At 37.9% G+C, this 12,975-nt stretch overlaps 1 protein-coding gene across 1 annotated transcript in view; it reads left to right on the forward strand.

Annotated features, from left to right (window-relative positions):
- Positions 1–12,975, forward strand: part of exoc4 (exocyst complex component 4) — a 100,958-nt gene that overhangs the window by 14,279 nt on the left and 73,704 nt on the right. The window contains exons 8-10 of the mRNA XM_087787270.1: positions 4,240–4,420; positions 10,649–10,794; positions 11,659–11,747. Coding sequence (XP_087643396.1) covers positions 4,240–4,420; positions 10,649–10,794; positions 11,659–11,747 — 416 coding nt within the window. The remainder of the gene's footprint in view (positions 1–4,239; positions 4,421–10,648; positions 10,795–11,658; positions 11,748–12,975) is intronic.

Consider the following 12,975-nt stretch of genomic DNA (forward strand, 5'->3'; position numbering starts at 1 on the left):
TGTGACATAAGCCCGCTGATGTGTGGAACAGAACCTTTCAGCTACTGGACCATCAGAGATGTGGTAGTTGATGATTACAAAAGTAAATGGTCTGTTGAAGATTTAGCTTGGAATTGATGGTTATTCTTCCCAGACTAACGATCTATTTTTTTGTTTGTTTATGATCCATCCTCCTCCTCTAACCTTCTGGGTTCTTCTATGAAACTAGTGCCGTTTATTGTTTGGTACATTTCTAAAGAATCACAACTATTAAAGTGATAGTTCACCCAAAATTCAAACTTCACTCGTGTTCTACTCACCCTCATGTCGACCAAGTATTGAGATTATTTTCAGAGTAATCTGTTCCTTTTTCTGTCTTCGTCTTCATATTCGTCCAAAAAGACACTTTAAAAACATCCAAACACCTCCATACTGCTCGTCTGTAACGTCCATCTTGTATTGAAGCATCGACATGAAGAAATGTTCCGTAAAAAAAAATAAAGCAGTTGATATTTACACTTGTTTGTGACAGGTGTCTAAAGCATACTTTTATTAGGAAAACGCATTTAATGACACGCACTAAGGGATGTTTTTCTGCTTATAGTTACAGAAACATTTATGTACAAATACAACACTAACTTGGTTTAACTATGCCAGGTTTTAACCCCCTCTGAACCTGTTACACCCTTTTTTGACAGGTGTTAAAAGAATAACAAGCGATATAAACTGGAAGTACTCCAAAAGTAATCTGGGTAAATATCGCCAGCACTTTCAGTGTGGACAGTAGACTTCGTGCACTCTAGATTATTTTTGTTTATTTATTATTATCAGTATTGTTTTATTAATGTATTGATTATTATGTTATTTATTATTGTTTTTGTTATAATTGTCTGTAATATGTGTATTGTATGTCCTAATATGTGTATGCACTGCTTAGAAAACTTTTCGCAACGAATATCAATCAATCATTAACATTATAATATGTTTCACACATTTCCTTTAATACCTACAACTTATTAATACAAAAACAATGTTGTTTTTTTCATGAAGAGTCAGAAGGAGTAGTCCGGTAGTACGTTTCTCAAACGTCTATAATTGTTAAATAAAAGTTATTTAATAATTCAAGGACATTTTATGAAAGGAGAGAAAATGATCTCCTGAATTACATGTATGGATGTTGAAAAGACAAATCTGTTCTATAAAAAAATAACATTCAAGTAAGAAGGACAATTTTAATTGGATTTATGCCGATTACAAATTAGATGAGAAGCTACATGTCTTGTTAGTTAGTATCTGTCTGCTTTAATTGATCTGTACCACATGGTTTTTCACAGTGAGCTGCTGATGTCCACTTGGCCGGGGACTGTTACTTCCACACGTTTACTCCCAGTCGTCTGTTCAGACTGCTCATCAGCTGTACATGTCGGCTTCCATTCCCGAGGGGGAAGTGAGAACATATAGAACAGACTATAGATTAGAAATGACCTCCGCTGGGAGATAATAAGGCTGCCTTTGCTATGTGTGAACACTTTCTGTAATTGTGTCCATGTGGGAGAAGGTTGAATATTTACTCGGAAATGAACACAGAAAAGGCATATAATGACACACGCACCAAGAGATGTTTTTTTTGCTTGAAGTTGCAGAAAACTTTTATGTACAAATACCATCATCCATCACCCTCCTCCGCTTTACTAACATACAGTAGCCATGTTCTTCACCGTGTTTTGGGTCATTTATAACATTTATAACCACCATCATTGCGGTGGGTTATGCTTCTTCTGATCACATTCATGACACAATACCTATACATGGAACAGAATACCACATGAAAACTTGCCAGGACTTTGATCGCAGATGATGAAGTGTTCTATCCATCGTCTTTTTCCTCCGGGCAGTCGAGAGCCGGTCTACCCTTTTGAGTGCACTTGTAGTTTGCACTATGTATCTTCTCTATTGTCAGCTCAGTTGTGGGGCGATATCACTTTGCTCTTGGTGAACATCTTCCATTCACTAAGGTGTAACTCACGGTGATTTGTTCCTGCTTCGCTGCTCATGAATAACATTTGCTCACACCTGCTGCCAGACTCTCGCTGACACCCGGCCCACGGAAATGCCCTTCAGTGATATACATTTCTACTTTCTCGACGGCACCACTTCCACTTCACACCACACTCAATATTTCCTTAGCACTAATCATCTGGAATCTGATAAGAGTTGGGAAACATTTGTCAGTATATGTTCAATTGAATTCATAAGAGTTAAATGTTTACAGAGCGACACTACAATGATGCTGTAGACCAGGGGTGTCAAACTCAATCCAGAAATACTTTACCAGTCTTAGTCCGGTGCTGAACGAAATGTATATTTACTATGTAGTCCATAGCATTAAAGTGATATTCATCCAAAACTTATTTTCTACTGACCATGTCGACTAAGGATAATTTTAACAGTAATCCGTAACTTTTTAAAGTTATAGACAAAAATGCTCTGTGGTCTTCGTCTTCGTCCAAATACCTCCATACTGCTCGTCTGTAACGTCCATCTTGTATTGAAGCATCAACAAGAAGAATTGTTCTGAAAAAAATAAACAAGTCTATATTTGACACTCGATTGTGGCAGACATTTAAAGAATAACAAGCGATATAAACCAGAAGTGTATGGCGAGCACTTCCAGTGTAGACAGTAGATTGTATGCGCTCATGAGGTTGAGTAAAAATATTTGTATTTTATTTTAAGTATACGTCTGATTGCAATTTTAATCTTCCTCTTGGAGGTGTTTGTCCGCCTTCACCAATACTTTCCAAGCAAATATCTTTCCTTCAACCTAAGTTTTACTGTCATCGTAAGTCTATATACAATTGTTGACATCAACAATGTATATTGTTTATCTTGTGTTAGTACCTGGCATCATAATAGGTCACTATATGAACGGGAATATTTATCTACTCCATTTTTAGCAAGACATCCCGTGGGCCACATGAAGTGACTTGGCAAGTCAGATTTTGCCACCGGGCCATGAGTTTGTGCTTTAGACCAAGGGTGCTATAAAATACTTCTTCAGCATGTGAGATAATTATATAACGTCCATGATCTACCTAGTACAAAAATGCCAAAAAACATACACTATACATCTATAGATATATTAAGAATTCTTTATATGGACAATGAGCCAATATTGCACAACACAACAAATGACCCTTTTTGTCATTACCTGCGTTTATTTTGGTAATGACAAGAGAGACATATTTCTCTGTTTGAATCCAGCGATCGTCAAAACACCATCTCATCTGTTTTAATTTGTTACCTGCTGATCCAATGGACAACTTTACGACAATAAAGGCAACCCATTGTTTAATTTTCCACCTTGTAGAGGGCTGTTCCAATCAGTTACACCTTCACAAACATCATTTCCCGGGTCGCTAAGTGTCAATAAAATTGCAATTCAAAATAAGTGAGTACTTTGAACAAGGGTTCCTGAAATTCTCTGGTGAAACTTTAAATTAATCAACTTGAGAAATGTTCTTATGAGGGCAGCATCATTAATTAAGTCAAATTTATGTATTAATCTTATTTCTAGATTATATTCAACAGTTTTATGTAGTTTAGATCAAATTTATAAGACAGATTCGCTAAATTAATATATAATATGTATTTATTAAAGGCTTTTGACCTATACTTAAGTAAGTAAGTAAGTAAGTAAAGGTTATTTGTAAAGCGCCTTTCTAGACCGGGGTCACAAAGCGCTTTAACAATCAAAAACAATAAACAGTTAAAATATATAAATAAAAAGATCAAGACACATAAGACAAACACAGGAGTCCCAGAAAATCAGGGCAAGCCTGAACAAATAACATTTTCCTTGTTTTTTCAGTCTTAAAACAGTCTACCTTTACTAGAATAAGTTGTTTATTATTGCTTGACCTTGTTACTGGATAAATGAAGCTTGAAATAAAATGCTTTACAAGATGCTAAATTCTATTTTAAATGCTAATGAAATAAAGCCGATAAAAAAGTGTGTTAAAATAATTAGTTATCGTGTCTTCTGTAGCCAGTTATGTAGTCGTTTCTTTAAAATCGTCAACATCATTTTCAAATATGAGCTTAAGGACCAAGTTTGAAAATAGATTCACCTTTTTATGAGACTATAAAGTTTGATTTAGACAAACATAAAGACCAGATCATCTAAACACAATTATTTTCCTACAATAATGTTTTCCTCTCAGGTGTTTCACTCTGTGTGCTCTCTGGTTCTCTCTACAGGTTGCTGCTGGAACTGCTGGAGCTTTTGTTTGACAAGTTCAAGGCCGTAGCTCAGGCCCACAGCGTGGTCCTGGCTCACCTGCAGCAGATTGCGGGTCAGTGTCCGGGCAGTGCCCACGAGGAGGGCATCAAGTTGTACGAGCAGGCCGACGTCTCTGCCAAGATCCAGACTGTGCTGCAGGTCAGTCCTCCACACGCTTACACGGTCAAATCATGTGGGAGAACAAACCAAATAATGTTCTTCTGCAAATATTCCTATCTATATATGCACCTGAAATAATATTTTTATTTTATTTTAAAATGCTCTACCAATGTGGGATCAAGGCCAACTGGTAGGAAAAAAAATGTTTGCCCACAAAGTGTCAAACCAACAAAAGAAACGCATTGGAAAATATTAAAATATCTGTAACTATTGGGTTTTAATGAGTTATAATGTCATTTTTCTTCATTGTAATTGGCAACATTTTCATCTTATTACGGTCTCTCTTTTTCCCCTCAATATCCATTTCATTTTAATCATCATTTACCCTCGGTAACCCGGAGACATAATTAACTTGAGGAAGGAATTTCCCTTGATCAAACATGTGACCGCTGCCAAAGAGCTTTTTGCCTTGGGTTCCTGTGGTCTCGCTGCCAGAGATAACATAATGTGACGATTAATAAACACATGAAATATGCTTTTCCTGTTCACCATTTACCGCTATATCCGGGGATATTGGTTCGGCGATGACCTCTGTTGTCTGCTCAATAACTGCAATAGTCAATTAGACTTCCTACACAATTTACTGAAAAAATAAAAATGGCAAAAAAAAACAAATATCTTTAAGCAAATAGAAAGAAAACCATTTTTCTCCTTGATTATTACACTTAATTTTTCATTTAAGATGTAAAATATTTATTGATATCATTTTAGATACACTGCTATTTGGTTGGAGTTGACGTTTTCTGTAGTTTTATCCGATGTTTTCAAGCTTGGGTGAGTCGTCCATGAGCGAGCAGAGATGGATGCTTCCTGTGAAATGATCCATGCCCATCTGCGGTCTCTCGCTTATTACCGGTCCAATCTTTGACATGTTCAGAAACCTCTTGGTAGGTGTTACCCCCCCACCCCCTCCCTTCCGTCCCCCCCTTTTTACTTTGAGAAGGGAGAGAAACCGCGTTGACCTTTCCACATGACATAGCAGCCGACAGATGCTGGAGCTGACAGAAACATCGGCCGCAGCCTGTTCCGTGTCCTCGGTTCGGGGAACGTCCATACATCAACGCACGCCCGCGGGTTGGGAAGTGCTGCACGACGCACTTCTGGAATTGAAGATGTATTTTCTGCGTAGATTCTGTTGCCTTATTGAATTTTTAATAATTGATGAATGGCAATCTGTAGGTGTTAAAATATTTGTAATAAGAGCAAAATATGTTCTCTTCTCCTGGGAATAAGCTCTGTTGAGAAAATAAGAGATTTGTATCTATTTATTATTACTATTTTTAAATATTGAATCATCTCATTATCACAACACTTATTTAAGTAAGTAAGTAAGTAATTTTTATTTGTATAGCGCTTTTCTAGACCAGGGTCACAAAGCGCTTAAATAATCAAAACAATATTCAATAAAGTATATACTTTAAAGGTCAAGATAAAACTGATAACACAACAGGAGTTCCAGAAAATCAAGTAATTGTAAATACTTCCTGTGTCAGTATCACCAGAACAATCTGCGAAGGTTTTGAATGCTCATGATGAAAAACTCCCTCAGGTCCAGGAGCCTTTTAATCTCTAAGTAAAACTGTGCGCTGGAGAGTCATCGGAAGTCTTACCGTCCTCGGGAGCGATCGTTTCCTCGCAAGGAAACGGAATCCTAATTGTCCCCTCCGAGCGATTCTTTGATTTTGGTCACGTGATGGAGAATTATTTACCATTTAATTTGTACCCGATTTCCTCCTGATTTCCTCCCGACTCGGGACGCGCATCACCTCTTGACCTTGTCAGCCCGGTGTGTGGAGGTGAAGTTTGATAATTAGCAGCTCCTGCAGGGATTGGTGGCCTGATGATTGGGGTTCATGTCCGCCGTCTGCTGCGGGTGTGAGCGGAGTGTAAATCACACCTTTAATCAGTGTCGTCCACTTTTTAATACCGTTTCATCCGTGAATAGACAGACCTCGGCTTCATCTGCGAAAAAAAAAATACATCCAGCAGCTCTGGTTAGTGTTTTATTCAGTCATTGCCATTTACTTGTGCTAACTGGCAGAAATTGTGTTTACTCGACGTTTAAATCCAAAACAAAAGAGGCTTGTCATGAGTTTTTCAGGAATCTATAAATCCATATGCTGTTAAAAATAAACACTGACTTTCTCCCGTCACCCGTGAACGGAAGACAAATGCACATGCCCGAGAGCTTTCTGGAGACAATGATCTCTTTTAATTAGATGTGAAGCGACCCCCGCTCCCCCGTTCCCCTCTTTTTTAATCAAAGTGTCACATTTATTCAGTTCTGCAGCTCCGTCAGCGTCACCCTGGTCTGTTTACTGAAATGATTTCTGTTTCTCGCCGGGATGTAATGGAAAGTCAGCCTGGTAAACAACCTTCTGCCCATCGATTCGCTTGTTACTGTATTTCCGCAGCCGTTTGATCCAAAGATGTGCCACGCTTGAAATGCAAACTTTGATTTTTGGTTCTTGATCTTTATTTTAACTATTTGATCATTTCATTTTATTATTTAGGTCTTCTGTGTGAAATGTGTAGAAGTAAATTGGTGTATTTTTATTTCCATAACTTACCAGACATGTTATTATAAGTCAATTGCTGCTTCAGGGTATCACAAACTCCATAAATTCAATTTAAGAAAAATATATATACCTTCACTTTTTGCCCCCAATTACATGAAAGACCCCACTCAAAGTTGTTCCAACAAATAAATATATGTTCACATTTGTTAAATTAATTGTTACTCCTCGTAATTGAACAATGTATAGTGGATATTCCTTTTATTATGTTTAACTTAAGTATCATTTATTACTCCATAATATTGCAAGATACTTGTCAATCCAACCAAACCTGGCTCAAACCTTCATCAAACACCATTGATAATGATATTTTACAATTCATATCGCTCGCTTTAGGATCACTAAGACATCACATACCTCAACCTCGAAGCTTCAAATTCAGTCAAATAAAATTGATCGAACAATTTTGTTGCTAGTGAATTCAAAGGTTTAAAAAATCCCTAACTTTACTGCCATTTTTCCTTAACCGCTTGACAAAAAGTTGATCATTTTTAGTTCCGGGTAAGTGAGCAGAAGCGTTTAGAAGTCGTATAAGTGGTTGATGGGTTGATGACGCCTCATGAGCAGTTGATGAGGCGTCACGATACAGTGTCTTCATTTTTTGAAAGGTAGATGCATTCTAAGTCTGAAAACGATGCCAGGGTTCATTGAATTTTAAGTTAAAGATAATAAAGCAGAGAGTATCATGATACCCCATCAGCTGTTTCATGAGGCCTCATCAACCCATCACTACATACAAGTGAAGAATGAAAACTTCAAATCCTTCCTAAATTCAGATTTAACTATAAAACAGCCATTTCCTTGTTCCATTTCCAACGTGTTTTACTTAAACATGTTCATTTATTTTTGCTGATTTTTTTCGACCACATAACCTCAGAGAAAGAGGTCGTTGAAATTACTTCAATAGTTAATTGAAGCAAACCAAAAGGATTGATACATTAAATGGTTAAAACTTCTGCCAGGGTGTATTTTTATCTTTTTAACGTCTCTTCTTTCGCAACCTTCTTCCACCACTTCTCCTAATCATCTTGTTACTTTTTCCCTTAAGTTCACTCTGGGCTAATGCAATTAAAGTAGGGCTGGAGTCCATCATCAGGCCGACGCTGGCGTTTCATTAAGTCCACTCGTGTGAAATAAGTGGGAGTTAACTCTGTCAGCTCATCATTAGTAATTAATGCACTGATGGGCTTTACGGCAGCGAGGGGGCTCATGAAAGCAGGGAGACCCTAGTTACTGGTGGGATGATGGTTATGACGGTGGCTCTCTGCTGGATGTGGAGGGAAAGTAATGAGGAGTGTCTGACATTTTTAGTATTTTTATTTCATCATAGACCATTTACAGCTTTGAATCACCCAATGTGATTTTTTTTTTAATTGGTTAAAAGAATAATTAATGAATTGGTATTAAAAATAAAGAATTAATATATTTTATAGCAATGGAGCCTTGAAATGACCTCATGATTTTTCATTGAATTGTCTGGGAAGTGTAAACCTGGTTTGTTTGAAAGAGTAAAAATGACAACAATTCTCACACACTCTCCAAATAAATCAATTTCAATCTTAATGGCTTGGTTTCCCAGGGAAACTGTTCACTATATAATTGAAATCTGTTGACTCCTCTATTCCTGACAAAATGATAAATAATCCTTAAATTTAATTAAAAACAAATTTGGTTTTCTTTGTATCTCTTTTTTTTCTTTTTTTGTCGATGACCACATGTTCTATAAAGGCTCTTTTCACAGTATGAATCCTCTTTCAATTATTTCTGCTTCCCACCTTTCCTCAAAGGGAGCAAAACAAACTACAAAAAGGAAACGAATTACCACAGTATCTACTAGTGATATTGCACGTTTTTCAGTCCTATTTGTTTACCAACACATATATAAGTGTGAGATTTGAAACAGGAGGTTATTGTTTGAACAGTTCTTCGGTATACTTTGAGTTCTCTACTGCAGTTGGATCAAATGTTTAACCCTTGAAGGTCAGAAAACAAATGTGTTTGTGGTATCCCTTGTGTTGTCTCTGAGCCAAGATGAACGACCTCCACCACTGTATATGTATTTATGGAAGCCAGGGAACACAAGGGATACCACAAACACATTTGTTTTCGGGCCTGTGGGTCACCTTGAACCAGAGATAACACAAGGGTTTATGAAATTGATTTTCATTATCAATGTTTTCTTTAACATTGTTGTGGCTGTACTGCCCAACTTCATTATTTCGGGGTAAATATGTCAACAAACTTTTATCCAAGTAATTATATAGAAGCTTTAACTTCTGTGTTCAAATATGTCCTTAACCTTGTTAAAAGATAAGGTTTGAGCAACGTGCCCATCATTGGTTATTCAAAGTAATTTATATACTATTGCAATTTTGCATCTTAAAACAAGGGTAGGTGTTTTCAGCAGGAAGTAGTTTGCTTAATTCAGTGAGAGTCTGACTCTGAAGTAAAATAGTTTCAGCAGTAATAGTGAGTTTATTGAGCTGCAACTTGTTGTCAAGAGGAAGCTCAGCCAGGAGGCAAAGCTCTTCATATTCCGATCAAGCGTTACCTGTGACTCTGATCCTTCTGCCGACGACAGAAAGAACAACAACGCAGATACAAACCAGGGAAATGGGTTTCTTAGATGGCTGGCTCTCATGCTGTGATAATTATATCATTACGGTCGTGATGGATATCCATCTGCTCCACCATTACTCCTGGCCCGTTTTAGGCTGACCCACATAGGCTGTCCCATTCAGATACTAAATAGCTGTGCTGAATAATGAAACTATGGGATGAGGAAGGTACATTTTTAGAACATGTGCATCGCAGGGAGCCTTAAATACAGCTGATGGTGAAAAAACGCAACGGTGAGTTGAGATGAACGAAGAGGAAGAGTGAAATATAAAATGAACAGAATAGAAATGAGGGTTGATGAACGGGGGGGGGAATATGAAAAATGAGGTCTAATGAAGGAAACGGGAGAATGTGCAGATCTAATGACGTAGAAGAGGAAGTTAACTTTCTCTGTCGGACCACATCCTCGACGGGATCTTCCTATTGTTAGAAGATGATAAGATTTTCATGAAGCTTGATGTGGCGTTGATGGATGTGACCATGGATCATGCAGACAGAATGATGAAAAGGAGGAGCGTAGCTTTTATTGAAGACCGCGGTGCTTAATGTATACATTCATGTACAGTGTGGGTGCTTGTGTTATACTGGCAAATATTCCCAGTAGAGTCTCCATTGTTCCCAAGAAAAATGGTTTTGAAAGGTCAATGTGAATCGTCACAAAAGGTTGTTCAAGTTTCCAATGCTTTGCTCTTGGCTGAGTCTACTAAGATAAGACAGTATTGTTGTGCTGTCAAATACCTCCTCTTTCTTCAACATCTTTTGGAAACTCCTGTTAAGTTAGCCTCTTCTACTTTGACCCGTTTTCTATCTCGTCGCCCATAACCTCCTCATGTCCACTTTTTTTGGACTTTTTTTTGTTTGTTCTACAAGCTGACTTTGCTTTGTCCTGTAATATAATTAGGTTGTAGCTCTCATAAAAAAACCCAACATTTTTTTGTAGATATCCCTGTTGCTTGAGTTGTCTTAATGTTATAACTTTCTTGAATAAGAACATGTGTTTTCGTTCCACCAGGTTCTACTCATGGAGTACCTGGATGTGAAGAACAGCCGCAGCAACACGGAACAGTCGGCCCAGCTGTCGTATGCTAGCACTGGCAGTGAGTTTGCTGCCTTCTTCGCCAAGAAAAGACCGCAGCGTGCAAAACAGTCTCTTTTCAAGTAAGGATCTCTTTGGATCACACATCCATCCATCCTTGCATCCTGCCCTCTGCCAGTCCTTCTGTCATTTCTTCTTCTTTTTCTAACTTTCCCTTTTCCTGTTATTGCAAGTCAGTACAAACAATTGCCCAGACTGTTGTCTGAGAAATGTGGCGATGGCAGTTGACTGGAAAATATCTATGACTTTCCAGTGAATAAACCAATTTCAAATAGTCTAATAATAACAGCAAAACTGAAGGGGAATTGGGAATTGGTAAATATAATATCTGTTCGACCAATGACTAAGAGGGTATAATCATTATGACCCCTTGTGTGAATGAGTTTGACACCGCTGTGTAGAGACACATTTTCTAAATCATAGATCTGTAAATGATGGTTCTAGAACAACATGTTGCCCCTCTCCTCTCCCATTATTTAGAGAGGACACATTTGTAGAAAAAACATAATAAATGTGAACAAATAATACCCATTTCATATATATTTATTTCACTATTTGAATAAGTAGTTGATTTATAATGAGTACACTTAGTTCCTCCACTGACATTTTAGTAAAAACTTTTTTTTCTCACTTTTGTGTAGATTTGTTTTTTCCAAACGCTGTTATATGTTGAAGTTTTATGAACATTTTAAAGTGTTTTTTTCTCTACATTGATTGATTTTTTGATCAGTTTTGATCTGTCTAAATAAAAAACATATTTTCCATTTCTGTGTAATAGATTTTGAAGGGACTATTGATTGTTATTGTCAGTTTATCAGTCAGTCTTTTTTTGTGGCACTGAGTTAGTTTTAATATAATAACTACAAGCATTTATTTTCATTATCTCCATCACTTGCTAATTTATTCCCTTCGTTTATTTGTCGCAGGTTTGAGTCGTCGTCTCACGCCATCAGCATGAGCGCTTACCTCAGAGAGCAGAGACGAGAACTCTACAGCAAGAGCGGTGAACTGCAAGGTAAGGAGTGGCAATCTTGGAGACCTCTGGAAAAATGTTTGGGGGGGTAAAGAAGTAAAAGTCTGTGCGGAGATGAAGGGACTGAAAAATGAGGAAATCTGCACCATAATAAAACATCGATGTTCAAAATGTATGGTTTTTTAAGAAATATGTGCCTGTGTTACGGAAGAAAAACGAGCGTTGAAAAAGAAAAGGAAGCACAAACAAACCCAATAACCATTTGACACCACCATTATTTGTAGAAACGACTTTCCTTGAAACTCCTGCTGGCGCTGGAGAGAGGCCGATTTCTAAGGGCAAGGGTGAAGATGGGAGAAATGAGAGTGTGTGGGCGGTCCAAAGTGTCCGCTGAACCACAGGCGAGACACAAGTGGACCGCAGTAAAGTCGGCAAAGAGCGGGCAGACGCGGTCAGACAGGTGCTGGACCTGTTGTGTGTCTTTGGTGGAACACAAGGTCATGACTCAAGTGGAGTCGGGAAGGTGGTCCGCCCCAGCCGAAGACTGATGGAAAATGTGAAATTGAGAGGATAATGGAGTGGTGACTGAGGGTGGTGAGGATATGGGAAGGGCATGCACCAGGTTGAGAAGAAGCATTTTGTAAAGAAAACATGGTGATGCCTTGGCTCAATACGCCTACAGGGAGAATCCTTGAAAAGCTTTCTCTAACACACACACACACAGACACACACACACACACAGACACAGACACACACACACAGACCCTGGCTCAGTCAGACTCTGGAGGGTGTGAGCTCTTTTATTGCTCCGGTGTCTCTCGCTGCTTCAGTCCTTCTGACCTTGTGCTTTCAATCAGCAATGCCATTTGTCTGCTTCTTTGTTGGTTTTCCAATCCAAAATAGGACAAAGGTGAAGTTCAATAACATCAGAATGTGAAGGTGTGTGTGTTCTGTTTACCCTCATGAACCTGATAAAATGATAAACGCTGTCGTAGTATCTTCTTATTAGTTCAGCGATAGCTCTTTTTGCTGCTGACAAATGATAAGATAAATCAATCATGTTGCTCTGCTGTTTTTTATGGGGAATTAATTAGTAAAGCTATAATGTTTTAGTGGAAAATAAACTCTCTAAATCAACAACAATTTTCTCCTCATGCATAAAGCAAGTAATCCATGTTTTATATTTCCTTAGTAAGATACCACTCAATAAAATAAAATGACTACTTTGCTCCGTACCGGCCATTATATATAACATTTTTCTGTCCTACCA

The sequence above is a fragment of the Callionymus lyra genome, chromosome 3 (genome assembly GCF_982586985.1).
Source record: "Callionymus lyra chromosome 3, fCalLyr1.hap1.1, whole genome shotgun sequence".
Classification (NCBI taxonomy): domain Eukaryota; kingdom Metazoa; phylum Chordata; class Actinopteri; order Syngnathiformes; family Callionymidae; genus Callionymus; species Callionymus lyra.